Source organism: Centropristis striata, chromosome 24 (genome assembly GCF_030273125.1).
Source record: "Centropristis striata isolate RG_2023a ecotype Rhode Island chromosome 24, C.striata_1.0, whole genome shotgun sequence".
In the NCBI taxonomy this organism is placed as follows: Eukaryota; Metazoa; Chordata; class Actinopteri; order Perciformes; family Serranidae; genus Centropristis; species Centropristis striata.
In genome coordinates, this window is record NC_081540.1 from 15,889,416 (window position 1) to 15,906,069 (window position 16,654).

Below are 16,654 nucleotides of genomic sequence, written 5' to 3' on the forward strand. Positions count from 1 at the left end.
TTTTAGTTTTATGTAATGTATATATATACATATATATTTAGTTATATTTTATGTATAATTTATTATGTTGTGAAATTTTTGTTTTCAAATTTTTTGAAAAGGTTTCAAAAGTTTTAGTCAGTTTTTAGAGTGAGTTTGCTAGTTTTAATTAGTTTTTACTTTTTGGAAAATGCTTAGTTTTAGTTTAGTTTTTATTAGTTTTAGTTTTTTGTAATGGGGTTTTTGTTGGGTGGGAGATTAAAAAAGTCATAATAAATGTTTCCTTTGTCTGATCCATCTCAGCCCCAATAAGTTTATTAAGTCATAAAACCAGATAGATGAAATAGATTTCATATCAACCAAAAAGGTTTACGAATGAAAAAAGTTGACAAAGACGAAAAAAGGAAGGACATTCTCAGTATAATTTTAGTTAGTTTTTAGCTAGTTTTGTAACCACAAAATACAGATTCAGTTAGTTAGTTAGTATTTCAGTTAACGAAAATGTGTTTTCAATTTTAGTTTTTGTTATTTCGTTACTTTTCCTTGACTATAATACCAACGGTCTGGTCATCTCAACAAGTCACAAAGTTCGTCACACATTTTCACAGAGAGCGTTTTCTGGTTTGAACGCACCGTGACTGAGGCAGACCCTTCTTTCCCAGATCCATCCTCACTCGTTCTCCGACGTGGCGGTAGATCTCGATGAGGCAGTTCATGGCGCCGTCACGCACCTGCAGCATGAGCAAACAACACGTCAACACAAACTGTCAATCAAATACAGATTTTCCTTGAAAATCACATTTGATGAATTTGTGCTCTTGCTGTACTGTTAAATTGTTGAGAATTTATTTGTCTGAATAAAAGAATAAATGAGTGAATACAGGTTAAAATATAAGTTAACAGTAATATTATTAAAAACAGTTCATGTGTGTAATATGTGATTAGAAAAAGATAAAATGTTATGTTGTGATGTCGTATGTGATGTTGTATTTTTTCTTAATTGTATCGTAAGTGTTTGGATATGTATTTTGTGTATTGTACGTGTTTTTTTTTTGTTTGTTCTTTTTGTTTATTTGTTTTTTGTTTTCATGGCCAGGGGACTACAGATGAAAACTAGCCTTCTGGCTAACTCTGGCTTTTTTAACCATGTGAAATCGTGTGTTTTATGAAATTGCACTGTCCCCTTTAAATAAAATAAAAAACAATTAAAAAATAAAGAGACATTTCATTTCATTGATTTGGAGTTACATTAAAAAAAAGACTTCATTTCCCAAGATGCTCTAGGAGCAGAGGTAACGTACGTGATTACGTCAGAGTTTGTTGTTAGCCAGCATGTGGAACCTCGGCATGAATGCACACACTGTATGGTTTTTGCTCTTCTTTATTTTTTACTAAAGAACGTCTGAACATGAAAGAAAAGGTCTCACTTTGTTATTTTTAGTCGAGAAGCATTTTCTGCTACATAAATAAACCAATTCGTATAAATTAAAACTTCAAATTTGTATTGATAAATAATTCACTGCCTGGATTTCGAGACATTATGTTTGTTTATTTGCTAACAGCTTTAGTTTTTTCCAATCGGCTGTGGCTCAATTGGTAGATCGGTTACCCATTGTTCGGAAGGTTGGCGGTTCAATCCCTGACCATGGCAGCCTACATGTCAAAGTATGTTGAGCAAGATACTGAACCCCAAATGGCTTCCGATGCTGCGTTCATCGGTGTATGAATGAATTCCTAATGGTGGAACACCCCATGACAAGGAAAGTTACCGTGTCTGGAGCCGACAGTTGACTGTAACATGTTGCTACCATCTTCACTCATGGTTTGTGTTTTTGGCAACTAATGATTATTAATGTTAATTATCGATTTATCTGCAGATCAGTTTTTGTTACTTGTTGTTTAATCAATGAAATGTTGATATAATAGTTGATTTTTTTATTATTTTTAGGAACTTTTAAATGGATTTTTTCAATAGAACATTCCTATCATAGGACAACACAAAAACAAAACAAATAAAAAAAAATACATGTAAAATACAAAAAATATAAAAATTTCAGAGGAATTAATACTAAGGTAAATTAATATAATAAATATCAATTGTCACGTTTTTGATGAATTAATGGCTGCATTTATTTTTTAATTTTATATATAAATGGCTATACATCAGAAATACAATACATTTTAATTGTGTGTCTATATCTCTTTAATATATTTAATTAGTTGTGTCTTTTATATCTAATTATTACAATTATTTTTTGTGTATTTCTATATTTTTGTCTCGTATGACTTTAAAGTGAGTGAATCCAGTTTAAAGTGGCAACACGCAGATCAGATGTAACAGCACCTGTTGTCCAGCAGATGGCAGCAGAGTGCTCGTTGTCGTTAATCGTGTATTTCTCTTACATGGCATTTCTCTTATTGTTTAAGAGAGTTTCCAAAAATTGCATCGTGGCCTGAGCACGGGGCTCAGGTGATGCGTATGTGTTGATATGGTGACAGCAGGGGAACTCTCACTATACGTTCATTGAGTCTCCCATACCACCCCATGACAAGGAAAGTTATCGTGTCTGGAGCCGACAGCTGACTGTAACATGTTGCTACCATCTTCACTCATGGTTTATGTTTTTGTCAGAACAAGCACTGTGTTGTATGGCTCCCGATGCTGCGTTGATCAGTATGTGAATGAAGCCCCAATGGTGGCAGGTGGAGGCAGTGTGCCCTGGTAGCCCCTAACACCAGTATGAATGTGTGTGTGAACGGGTGAATGAGCGCAGTCTGTAGTGTAAAGCACTTTGGATAAAAGCGCTATAAAAGTGCTGTCCATTTACTATTTAATAATAAGAATAACAATTTAAATAAATAAATCAAACTATTAATATTATTTTATTCATATTAAATATAACATTAATATAACAAATGTTATAATTAATACATATAATTTCTCCAAGTCTCTGAGTATTTCCCTACATTTTAAGCTTTTCTAGATTTCTTCATGCACTCACACAGCATCATTGCCTTCCTTTGTGGTCCGCCCTGTTTGTATAAATGCAAAGTAAAGAATCTCTAAATAAAATTTAAACCTGAGTGCAAAAAATAATACTGGAAAACTGCCTCCAGTAACCACTGACATGTTTGTGAACTGATTTTCGGAGGACGGATGAAACTATTAAAGTGGTTCCTGCACTCATCATTTAGGTGATGATAGTTTCTAAACCCACGAGGAGACAAGTGCTTGGAGTGTGTTTGGCTTCAGGAAGGGAAGTTCAGGGGAACGGCTTCCTGTCCTCAACAGGAAGTGGGATTCCGGTGATGACAGACCTCTGCAGCCAATCAGGACAAGACGAACTTAGACGCAGAGCACCAACGGGAGGGTATCTGAAGGTTTTTTCTACTCTGCAAAAAATGTCTAAAAACCAGATAAAAACACTAAATCTGAGGGAAATGATCTTGCTGCATGGACAGATAATTTCAATTGACAAGATTTCTTAAATTAAGATTATTAAATCTAGGAATAAGCATGTTGAACGCTTAAAATAAGAAATTAACTCTTAAAACAAGATAAATTAAAGCTGCAAGCAGCGATGAACTGGCCCGAGCAGAGTGTGCTGCAGATTATTTGTTTTTTACCAAGATAAAAAAAAAACTTTAGATTAAGTAGTGTTATATAATTTATCTTGTTTTAAGAGTTAATTTCTTATTTTAAGCTTATTTCTAGATTTAAATGATCTGTCCATGCAGCAAGATCATTTCCCTCAGATTTAGTGTTTTATCTTGTTTTTAGACACGCTTTTTTTGCAGTGTACTACAAAAAAGTGATTTTGCTGCTAGGCTGTAATGTGTGTATGTGACCAGCAGGGGGCAGTAGAAGGCCAGGTGGGAGGCTGCAGCTTGTACCTGACTTGTTGGATCTCCGAGCAGGTTACAGATGTGAGGAACGATCTTACTGAGCGTCAGACTTTGAGATCCAAACCTGCAAACACAAAGAGAGGGATTTAAACCTAAGAAAATTATGATTAAAGTTTTTTTTTAAAAGTCCCTGATGTCCCCAAGTGTTAATATTAAATATTATTTTCACTCACACATTGAGTGTTGAAATGAGACAGAGACAGAGTCCTTCTCTGGTCCTGTTGTTCTTGTGTTTGAAGCCTCCCATCATTCGCTCCCACACGTACTGAAAGAAGAAGAACAGCAGCTCACATATCTGCATTCAGTCTGGACCTGCACAGCGCCAGAAAAGACTAATGACTGGATGAAGACCTGTGGGTTGGCAGCCTGGTCCATGATCTTCAGGAGCAGCGCCTGGTCCTGGTCCCGGACTTGGTCCTTGGCGTCTCCTAACCGATCGATGAGGCTCGGCAGGACTGAGGGGACACAGAGGAATTTAAGTTTACAATATTATTGAATTAGGGCTGCAACTAACGATTATTTTCAATATGGATTAATCTGTCGATTATGTGAAGGATTAATCGATTAGTTGTTTGGTCAATAAAATGTATAAAAATATCAATCAGTGTTTCCCAAACCACAAGATGATGTCCTCAAATCTCTTGTTTTGTCCACAAACCAAAGAGATATTCAGTTTATTGACATGAAGGAACAAAGAAACCAGAAATATTCACATTGAAGAAGCTGAAATCAGAGAATTTGGACTTATTGTCTTTAAAAAACTGCTCAAACCAATTATTGGATTATTAAAATAGTTGACGATTAATTTAATAATTGATTATTGTTTGATTAATCGAATAATTGTTGCAGCTCTATATTGAATTATTACCATCCTATTATTATTGTTTTAATAATATAACTATATTGACCTGACAGGCGAAAAACAAAACAAACAGCCTGAGCAGTGACCAAATCTGTTCATTTATAACTGTTTTATAACTCAATTAATTTTTTGATTATTATTTTTGTATGCATTTTTCTTTTTTAAAATGTTTATCTTTATTATCATGTAGTGGTTGTGTTGCTTTGCATGTTTAAATAAATAAATAACAGTAATATTATTTCAGGGGGGAAAAACGGTAATATAAAGTTGCATTATAGTTCAAGAAAATAAAGTCATAAGTCATAATTTATTTAAAATAATATTTGAAGAAAAATAAGTTTAGATACAAGACAATATTGTTTGGAACAGAAAATAATCATTTCCACTAATTATTCAATCATCTGAGATATTTCTGAAGAAAAAAAAATTACATTTTTAAAACTGCGACATTGCTCTTGTAATATTCCGACTTCTTTTTATTATCATGTAGGGGTTCTGTTGCTTTGCATGTTTAAAAAGAAGTCTGAATGAATAAATAAATAAATAACAATGTATGTCATTCTGTTCCTGTGGCAGTTTAAATTAAAAAGTTGCTTTTAAGGTGATTTTTTCTCCCTTTAAAACTTTATTATTGTATTATGTGTAAATAAATAAATGAAAAAAGTCAGAGAATAAAATCTAAGAAGACATATTTTCTCTGTTATGATTTAGAAATAATTCAACTGACCTGTTCCAACTTGGGTTCTGAACCTCTCCTGCAGCCGGCTAACAAGCGCTGAGAGGATGTCCATCCCCAGCAAAACCACCTGAGACACAAACACAAACAAGAAAACAACAAACACACTCAGCAAGTGTATCACAATCAATACAAATCCAAAATAAAAGCATTAAAAGCACATCGGATCAGAAGAGGAGCACTGGGTTTGAATGCAGGCTGCAAAGCATTATGGGTAATTTGAACAAAGCAGGATTTTTCATTTAAAGCAACAGAAATTAATCAAAAAGATTATTTTTTTGCAAGTGTCTTGTTCAAGAGCGTTTCTACAGTTATTTTTTAAAAAGAGACAGGCCGTGTGTTCATTTTTTACCATTTCACCCAGCTACAGGATTCAAATCACCAAAAATAAAAATAAAAATGACTTGATAACTAAATGAATATGCCATTATATAACTAAAATAAATGAAGGCTTAATAATTGCATTTTAAAATTTTATTTATCTATTAAACGTTGCATTACTTCCCCTCTCTATTTTAAAAAAATCAGAAATATTTATTTATATCTATATTAATTTACTTTTGTATTTTCCCCCTATTTATTTCCCTAAATGTACTTATTTATTTTGTTTCTCTCCGTTTGTATTGTTTGTTTTTTCACCAAATTCTCTTTGCATTTCTTCCTAATAATGATAATCTGGTGCCTGTCATTTAAAGAGTGTCATGGGACCAACTTTCATATTGGTTATAAATTACAATATATATTTAATTAATTAATAAGGGAAATAATACAAATGTAAAGCATTTATTAATACTATTTTGTTACATTTAATGACATATTTATGTATTTATTGAGACATTTATAATTTTATTTTAATACTATTCTTGATACATTTAATGGCATATTAATGTACGCCCTGAGACAGTTATTCATGTTTTTTAATATTAATTTAGATTTTGACCTCCTGTCCTCCACAACAGTAATTAATTAATAACGGAAATAATACAAATGTAAAACACAAATAAATCCCCAGCAAAACCACCTGAGACACAAACATAAACAGGAAAACTACAAACACACTCATCAAGTGCATCACAATCAATACAAATCCAAAATAAAAGCATTAAAAGCACATCGGATCAGAAGAGGAGCACTGGGTTTGAATGCAGGCTGCAAAGCATTATGGGTAATTTGAACAAAGCAGGAGTTTTCATTTAAAGCAACGGAAGTTAATCGGAAAAATTTGTTTTTTTGCAATAAAACCAAAGTAATATAACCTAATCTTTCATCCTAAGGAGAAAAATGGTGAAGTAAAACATAAACCATGAGTGAAGATGGTAGCAACATGTTACAGTCAGCTGTCGGCTCCAGACACGATAGCTTTCCTTGTCATGGGGTGGTATGGGAGACTCAATGAACGTATAGTGAGAGTTCCCCTGCTGACACCATATCAACACATACGCATCACCTGAGCCCCGTGCTCAGGCCACGATGCAATTTTTGGAAACTCTCTTAAACAATAAGAGATACTAGATGTAAAAGAAACACTCGTTAGACGACCACGTGCACTCTGCTGCCATCTGCTGGACAACAGGTGCTGTTACATCTTTTCTGCCTGCTGCCACTTTAAACTGGATTCACTCACTTTAAAGTCAAAACGAGACAGTTCAAGATAAATCTGATAAAAATACACAAAAAATAATTGTAATTAGAGATGAGACACAACTAATTAAATATATTAAAAAGATATATACACAATTTAAATGTATTGTATTTTTGATTGCTTTTATATTGTAATTCCCTCATATATATATATATATATATATATATATATATATATATATATATATATATATATAATTATCATTATTATTATTATTAAAAAATAAATATAGGCATTAATTCATTTATTGATAGTTCTATTAATTTATCTTAGTATTAATTCCTGTGAACTTTTTTTTTTTTGTATTTTATATATACATTAGGGTTAGGGTTATATCAACATTTCATTGATCAAACAACAAGTAACAAAAACTGATCTGCAGATAAATTGATAATTAAAGTAAATAATCATTAGTTGCAGCTCTCCTAGCGTGACATGATGAAGGGTGTTTAGATTATTTATGAGGACGTTTATGTCCCTCTAAAAGGTGAATAAAGACTCCTCAGACAGTTCAGCTAACTGCCTCTCATGTAACTGCTGACTTTTACTGTCAGCAGCTGCCATTAAGCTGTCTGGTTTTATCAATAGCTGGTAAATTTAGGCCCTCCAATCAATTAACAAGAGCCATTAGACACATGTTCACTTGGGCAGACAGGAGGCACCTAACCCTGCACACACTGAAGCTCTGCTGCCTCAGTCACACAGGAAGGAAACTGGGCTAATGGTGCTGGGAAATTAAGCTCACAGCACCACGGCAACAAGTTCGCCTGGGAGCCTCGTCCCCATTACAGACCTGCAGCCACCAACTGGACCGCATGCTGCGTTTCCAGGGCAGCACATGAGCAGTATGATGATTGGTTGTGTTATTATGTATGTGTGTGTGTGTGTGTGTGTGTGTGTTCTTGTACTTCCTACATAGTGAGGACCGGAACACGTTTTTAACCAGCAGAGAGAGTTTAAAAAACCCGATATCTCACTGAAACTGTATTGTGTGATTACAAAACTAACTAAAACTAACTAAAATTATAGTGAAAATGTCTTACTGTGACCTCTTTTAATCTCCCACCCAACAAATACCCCATTACAAAAAACTAAAACCAATAAAAAACTGTTTTAGAGCTTTCTGTAGCAGCTATTCTCAACCTTGGGGTACTGACCCCAATTGGGGTCACGAGATGATTTCTGGGGGGTCGCCAAATCATTCTGGAAGTCAGCTCTGTCTCCACTGTGTTAAAGTGTTCATGTGTTAATGTGTTTTAGTCATTTTGTGTAATTTTTTGTCTTTTCTGGTCATTTTGTGTCTTTTTTAGATCATTTATTGGTCAATTTGTGTATTTTTAGGTCATTTTGTTTCCTTTTTGGGTCATTTTGTGTCTTTTTTGGTCATTTTGTTTCTTTTTTGGTTCATTTTGTGTCTTCTTTGGTCAATTTGTGTCTTCTTTGGTCAATTTGTGTCTTTTTGTGGTCATTTTTGAGTCCTTTTTTTCTTAATTTTATGTCATTTTTTTGGTCATTTTGTAACTTTTTTGGTTCATTTTGTGGTCATTTTTGAGTCCTTTTTTGCTTAATTTTATGTCATTTTTTGGTCATTTTGCGTCTTTTTTGGTTCATTTTGTGTCTTTTTTTGATCATTTTGTGGTCAATTTGAATCTTTTTTGGGTCATTTTGTGTCTTTTCTGACAAATCCCAAAGTATCAAGTTGTTACTTTCCAAGGAGTCTCTGGCTTGAAGCTGACTGTCACACACTCAGGAGGTCAGAATGGACCTTTAAACTTACAGCAAAGCACTTAGATTAAAACTAACAATAAAATATAAAAAAAAATACATAAATGCATAGACAGGGAGATGTTTTAGTTGTTCTCCGCTTCATTATTCGTCCAAAATTCAACGTATCAACTTAGTCTGTATGATCTGAACTGTGAGATTGATACAGCATAGTACTGCAATATTTTGTGTGGCGATATCATATCGATTCACGGCTGCCAAGTACCAATATTTAGCGTTCCGGTGGGCCGTCAGTATTTTCGCCATTTTTGTTTTTCTCCGGAGGCCGTATCAAGCTCACTTTAAGGAATATACTGGAGATACTGGTATCATATGAAACTAGAGGATCTAAGGAAAGTTGTTGTTGAAATAACGCTACAAATTTTAAAGGCTAATTTTGATGTTTCATTCAAAAATATTCAGAGCAGTGAAGCTTAAAGTTGAGAAAAGTTTGATAAAATACTGCAGTTGTTGTTGTCCATACATGTTTGATATCAGTTGAGTTCAGTTTTGACTGAATACTTTGTTGGTTTACTCTTATTGGACAAAACAATTCTTGATTGAATTGAATTTTGTGGACACAAAATGCAGTCAAACTGTTAAATCTCAATATATCGTATCGCAATATTCACCATATTGCGGAATGCTTAAAATCGCAATAATATCGTATTGCGACTCAAGTATGGGGATAAAATCATATCATGGGGCCTCTGCTGATTCACACCTCTAGTATCATCAGTATTACCATATCAGATTAGAGAAACTGTAGATGTTCAAATTTCACAACTTTTTGCCTTGAAAAATAAACTGAATGACCCTTTGAAAGGCACTAAATCAACCTTTTTTTCTACAATTTAATGCAGAATGAAAGCCATGACTGATTCTGCAGAGAAGAACAGTCATGGGACAAATATTCAGAGAGGTTGAAAAGATGAAAATAACTCTAAATGTACTATACATTTTTGCACTTAAGACTTTTTGAGTTCTATCCATGATTGTGCCATTTTAATTGAGGTCCAGCACTGATATATTTTATATATTGCAGTGAAAAACAAGGACACAGTGAGGAAATGGAGACATTTCTTATGTCAAGGAGGAAAAATAAATTGACATTTTAGAAGACTCAGACAAAGCTAGAAATTAATCAGCAGGAATGATAGAAAAATCTCTAATAAAGCTTCAAAAATCCTGCAGGTATCAGGGTTTGATTCCCCCTACTGTATTTATTAGCATGTAGAGCTGCAACAATTATTCGATTAGTCGAACAATAATCGACTATTGAATTAATCATCAACTATTTTGATAGTGGAATAATTGGTCTGAGCAGTTTTTTTTAAAGACAACAAGTCCAAATTCTCTGATTTCAGCTTCTTCAATGTGAATATTTCTGGTTTCTTTGTTCCTTTATGACAATAAACTGAATATCTCTTTGGTTTGTGGACAAAACAAGAGATTTGAGGAAGTCATCTTGTGGTTTGGGAAACACTGATTGATATTTTTTATACATTTTATTGACCAAACAATTAATCGATTAATCGTTATGAAAATAATCGTTAGTTGCAGCCCTCATTTTAATTGAGGTTCAGAACTGATATATTTTATATATTGCAGTGAAAAACAAGGACACAGTGAGGAAATGGAGACATTTCTTATGCCAAGGAGGAAAAATAAATTGACATTTTAGAAGACTCAGACAAAGCTAGAAATTAATCAGCAGGAATGATAGAAAAATCTCTAATAAAGCTTCAAAAATCCTGCAGGTATCAGGGTTTGATTCCCCCTACTGTATTTATTAGCATGACGTTAAAAAGCACATAAAGTGAGATCAGCTCTGTGATGCTGTGGAGGAACACCACCACACCCTGTATTGATTAATCAGCAGCAGCAGCCTGATTTCTGCATAATTTACACACAGACGTTCATGGACGGAAAGCAAAGGAGAGACAGGATGCTGCAGCATACAGGCAGTAGGGAGATTCTCATGAAGTCAGACTAAGATATGTCTGTGAAGATTATAAGGACATACTTTATTAAATTAATATATTTCACTTTTATATGAATGAACAATATAGCCATAATGAGGCACAATTCATTGTTTTGTGTTAAAATAATACTTTCTATATTTTTAAACATATTTTGGATTCCCAAATTCATTACCGTAATGCGTCCAGATAAAAATGTCATGGTTTCCCCACACTTATATGCAATAAATATTTAATAAACTTTATAAAAATGAATACACATTTGTTTAAAAATGTATAATTTAACAGAATATAATCAAACATAATGCAGGGTTCGTACACATTAGCTTTAGTGGTCAAATTCAAGCATTTTTCAAGGACTTTCCAGGTCCATTTTCAAGCTTTTCCAGTATCTTACACCTGTTGTAAATTGCATGTTTTAGATGAGTACTTACATACTAAAAGGGGGAGATTTCACTCAACCATACCAACAGCGATGGTGTTACACTTTTAGGAGGAACGCTCTACATTTCAGATAGGCTACTCATTATTTTTACATTGAACATGGGATTATCTATAGTCTAGAGATGGATATAGTCAGATTGCAAGAGAAATACAGTAAGAATTTCAAGCATTTACAAGCACTTTATCCAAAATCCTTTTCAAACCTTGAAAATACAACATTTAAATTCAAGCATTTCCAAGGATTTCAAGCACCCGTACGAACCCTGATAATGGTTTTTAACAATGTATAAAGAACAAATCTGAATGAAAATTGATGAAAAAAAATGGTTAAATGTTAAGGTGATGATAGAATCGTTTGAAATAAAATGTGTGTATTTTCATAAAATACATTTTGGTGATACCAGCTACCTTTGAGCATATTTAAGTGCTTGCCAAAGAAAAAAAAAAAAAAAATTATTTGTTGTTTTTTATTTAAAAATGTGTTACGGTAATGAATTTTGCTCACAGTGTCTCTAAAGATGTCAGAAAATACCTTAAAATTATTTAAATAGACTATAAATTCATAGTAAACAGTGACTTTAGATTGTATGTGTTATAAAGGGTCAAAGAAAATATGTATTCAATGCTCTTGGATTTTTGCTATGAGCTGTAGCATGTTCATGAGAATCAGGCAGATATAGGTCAGTCTATCAGGGGACAAATGAAGCATTCCCTGAGGACAGTTGTCCCCGACACTTGCAGGAATCAGCTGGTTTAACCCATGAAGCTCCTCCTGCAGTGATCCCATCATCCTGACTGACAGCTACTGTGGCCCTCCACACCTGCTGCCATGCTTCACGGATCCTACAACTTCTTAAACATTTTTTCACTATTCTGTGAGATTTTACAGCACAATCGATTAATCAACAATGAAAACAGTCATAAATTACAGCCCCGATTTTAATACATTATAATCTAATCTGAGTGCTGCCACTTTAAACTGGATTCAGTCGCTTTAAAGTCAAAATGAGACAGTGCAAGGTAAATCAGATCAAAATACACAAAAAAATATTTTAACAATTAGAGATAAAATACACAACTAATTAAATATATTAAAAAGATATATAGACACATGATTTAAATGTATTGTATTTCTGATGTATAGCCATTAAATAAACCATCACAGATAAAATGTGAAAAATATTTAATTTAAAAATATATACAGACACAGTTTAAATGTATTTTATTTTATTTTTGATAGCTTTTGAAAAATAAATTGTAATTGTATCTATCTTATATATATATATATATTATTAAAAAAATAAATATAGGCATTGATTTGTAAATAAAATGTGACATTTAAATGTGATATTTCTATTAATTTACCTTAGTTGTATATCATTTTAAATTAAATATGTTTGGAAAATACCAAGATTGTTTCTTACTAATTGTTATTCTTTCTATCTTCTCCATATATATATATATAAATATATACACACAAAATATATATTTTTTATTAAAAAATAAATATAGGCATTAATTCATTAATAACAGGTGACATTAAGTGATATTTCTATTCATTTACCTTAGTATTAATTCCTCTGAAATTTGCTACTTTTCTGATTTATATAATTTTAAATTCAATGTTTGGACAGTTAGTTGGAAAAAAATATGACATTTATATTAATGTATTCTTTTATTTTTCTTGATTATTTTATTTTTTTGTATTTTATATGTATTTTTTTTAATTTGTTTTATTTTTTATAGCTTTTTAAAAAAATGTGTAATTCTTTCTATGTTATATATATATATATATCATTAAAAATAAATATATATATATATCATTTACCTAAGTATTAATTTCTCTGAAATCTGCTACTTTTCTGATTTATATCATTTTAAATGGAATATGTTTGGAAAACATCAACCAAGATTGTTTCTATGTATTTTTTTTCATTTGTTTTGTTTTTGTATTGTCCTATAATAGGAATGTTCTATTGAAAAATTCAATTTAAAAGTTCCTAAAAATAATTTAATATGTAATTTTTATATGAACATTTTTATATTATAGAAGCTTTATTAATGTGTTCCAGCACAACCAGAATCATGGGCCAAGCAGCTGTAATGTAACAGCTGAGAGTAAAGTGTCTTGTTCAAGAGCGTCTCTACAGTTATTTTTAAAAAGAGAGAGGCCGTGTGTTCATTTTTTCCATTTCACCCAGCTACAGGATTCAAATCACCAAAAATAAATCAAATGACTTGATAATATGAATGAATGATGAATATGCCATTAAATAACCTAAAATAAATGAAGGCTTAATAATTGCATTTTTAAATTGTATTTATCTGTTAAACTTTGCATTACTCCCCCCTCTATTCACTTTCCTTTTTTCTTTTATTTATCAATAATAAATATCAGATATATTTATTTATATCCATATTAATTTACCTTTATATTTTCCCCATATTTATTTCCCTAAATGTATTTATTGGAGACATTTATTATTTTATTTTAATACTATTCTTGATACATTTAATGGCATATTTATGGATTCATCTAGACATTTGTTATTTTATTTTAATACTATTCTTGATACATTTAATGGAATTTTAATGTATCTACCATGATATTAATTCATTAATTTTAATACTATTTTTGATACATTTAATGACATATTCACGTATTTATTGAGACATCAATTGCTTCATTTTCAACACTATTTTTTGTACATTTAATGGAATTTTAATGCATTTACCATTATATTTATTCATTAATTTTAATACTATTTTTGATACATTTAATAGCATATTCATGTTTTTATTGAGACATCAATTGCTTTATTTTCAACACTATTTTTTGTACATTTAATAGAATTTTCATGCATTTACAATAATATTCATTCATTCATTTAATACTATTTTTGATACATTTAATGGCATATTTTGGGATTTATCTCGACATTTATTATTTTATTTTAATACTGTTCTTGATACATTTAATGGCATATTAATGTACGTACTAAGACGGTTATTCTTGTTTTATAATATTAATTTAGATTTTGACCTTCTGTCCTCCACAACAGTGACAGGGACATTAAAAGTGTCCTCACCTTGAAGTTGCTGGAGTTGACCCAGGAGCTGGCCACTGAGTCCACCATCCTGTCCAGCATGCTCTGGTCCTGCTCCATGTCGGGGCTCTTCTCCTCGTCCAGGATGAGCTCCATGATGTCCTGGCCCACCTGGAGCCTCTTCCCCAGGTCCTTCTGCATCACCTGCTCCACCAGATACTCCATGCTCACCTGCATGACTCAGATTGGGGACACAGCAGAGTCTCCGCTGGCCTTTCCCCTCACGTTATGTAAATACAGCTGCAGGATACCTGGACCGTCTACAAACCGCTTCTATGTTTAAGAGGCGGCTACTAACGTTGCTGAATGAGCCGAAATGAGCACCGTGACATCCTGCAGTGAAGCTCTGCTCCGGACATTCATTCTCCTGCAACCAAATGTAGCAAAACACACGACAAGAAGCTGAAGTTTACAAAGCAGCACACTGAAACTGACAGTTAGCAGTTATATTGATGATGTTTATGTGACTGTAAATGTTTTAGCTGAGAATTAAAGACAGCAGGGCCACTTTAACCCTCTGGAGTCTCCAAAAGCTCCAAATCATGACTTCTTCCTCACATCCAGACTAGAAAACAAAGCAGCGTGGAGCCCTACTGTAAATTTACCTCTAAAGTTCTGGCTGTAAACTCCATGAGGCCAGTTTCAGTTTGATGATGATATACCAAGTAAAACTGGAGACAATCTCAAATATATTTAGTATAAAATGATAGAACTGGATGGAACCCTGTTATATGTTAGATTTGACACCTTTGTTCACATTTGCAACATTTAAAATTCTTCATTGAGCATGATAGTTATTTGAAAGTTAAAAAAGATTCAAAATCATGTTTTATGTTAGACTAAAGGACTAAAAGACAGAAAATGACTAAAAAAAACACAAAATGATCAAAAAAATACAAAATGACTAAAAAAAGACACAAAATTACAAAAAAAAACACACAATGAGAAGACAGAAAGACCAAAAAAACACAAAAGACACAAAATGACTAAAGAAGACACAAAATGACCAAAAAAAGACTGAAAAAAGACAGAAAATAAACAACAACAAAAAAAAATGACCAAAATTGTTACTCTAAACACACAAGACACAAATAAAATAGAGTCCCACTAGAATAAAAACCACAGTTGGATAACAGGATCACACACAAACACAAGATCACATTTATGTTGGTTTTTCTTTGTTTCTTTTTGGTTCAAAATGTTGATCCAGTAAGTCAGAATAATAAATCAATTATTATTAGGTCATATAGGTGAGGTTGTGCTGAAAAAATATATACCAACATGGCATTAAAACATTTTTAAGTGGTGTATACAGGCAGGATGAACATGATTCAAACATGGACAAAATAGCCCAAAAAGACTGCTTAGAGTTAAGTTGAGCTAAGCGGCCATTAAGTGACTTAACGGTGCAGCGGAACGTCAAAATACTTTATGTAGCTGTTAGCTTCTACTGCTAGCACACTTAGCTCGCTACTAGCAAGCTTTTCTCCTAAATACATGGAGGCTAGTGTTAGCTTAGCGGGCTAAGTTAAGTTAGCAGCAGCCACGGATCAGGCCCGTTAGCTCTGCCGTCACTCACCTGTTAGTAGCGGCTTCATTAATGACTTATTGATCCAGTGACCGGTAGAGAGTCATTCACCGGATGGACCTTATCGTTCCCAGAGAAAAGTCCTAAGTGGCGTCGCTGCCTCCGGCCACAAACTACCGTTACTTCTCATTACAGTCCAGAAATAACTCGCTGTTTTGTGCTACTTTAAACTACTTGGCTTTTAATTCTCAAGCCATTTGTAGTGTGAAAACACGGCAGCTTACCACCCACAACACATTCATATCATTAAAATACGAGAAAATCATTATTTGCCTTTTGCGAATCATTACATGTCCCATGGCGGACACCGTAGAGCTGCAGGGAAAGGAAGCCACAGAACGGCGACATCTGTCGGCAGGGCCGCGCAACTACAAAACAATAAATACAATTTAAAAAATGTAATACAAAATAATTAAAAAATTGTTTGTTTTTTAATTGAACTGTCTTATAAAAACAGCTTATCCATCAGTGGCGTTGGGTTATGCGAGTATATTTATAAGTATATATAATTATAACCCAAATAGTCGAAAAATAAAAAAATATACTGTGTTTTCTAGAACTATATAGAATTTTAGATTGTTTTTCTAGACATATATACATTTAGATTTTTTTTGTCAATTTCGGTTTCTAAAATGACAATTTAA

The 16,654-nt window shown here is 32.7% G+C and overlaps 1 protein-coding gene and 2 non-coding genes across 3 annotated transcripts in view; 1 reads left to right on the forward strand and 2 right to left on the reverse strand.

The window, feature by feature from the left end:
• The window catches only part of LOC131963083 (CLIP-associating protein 1-like), a 90,935-nt gene extending 74,610 nt beyond the window's left edge, over window positions 1-16,325 (reverse strand). The window contains exons 1-7 of the mRNA XM_059328219.1: window positions 16,002-16,325; window positions 14,405-14,789; window positions 5,475-5,553; window positions 4,237-4,340; window positions 4,059-4,150; window positions 3,874-3,949; window positions 613-710 (exon numbers count right to left, since the gene is read on the reverse strand). Of these exons, the coding sequence (XP_059184202.1) occupies window positions 613-710; window positions 3,874-3,949; window positions 4,059-4,150; window positions 4,237-4,340; window positions 5,475-5,553; window positions 14,405-14,599 (644 nt within the window). The 5' untranslated portion in view covers window positions 14,600-14,789; window positions 16,002-16,325. The remainder of the gene's footprint in view (window positions 1-612; window positions 711-3,873; window positions 3,950-4,058; window positions 4,151-4,236; window positions 4,341-5,474; window positions 5,554-14,404; window positions 14,790-16,001) is intronic.
• Window positions 2,410-2,538, reverse strand: LOC131967591 (U4atac minor spliceosomal RNA). Its single transcript, XR_009393733.1, has one exon. It is a non-coding gene; the product is annotated as a U4atac minor spliceosomal RNA (small nuclear RNA).
• Window positions 6,842-6,970, forward strand: LOC131967589 (U4atac minor spliceosomal RNA). Its single transcript, XR_009393731.1, has one exon. It is a non-coding gene; the product is annotated as a U4atac minor spliceosomal RNA (small nuclear RNA).
• Window positions 16,326-16,654: the final 329 nt, after the last annotated feature.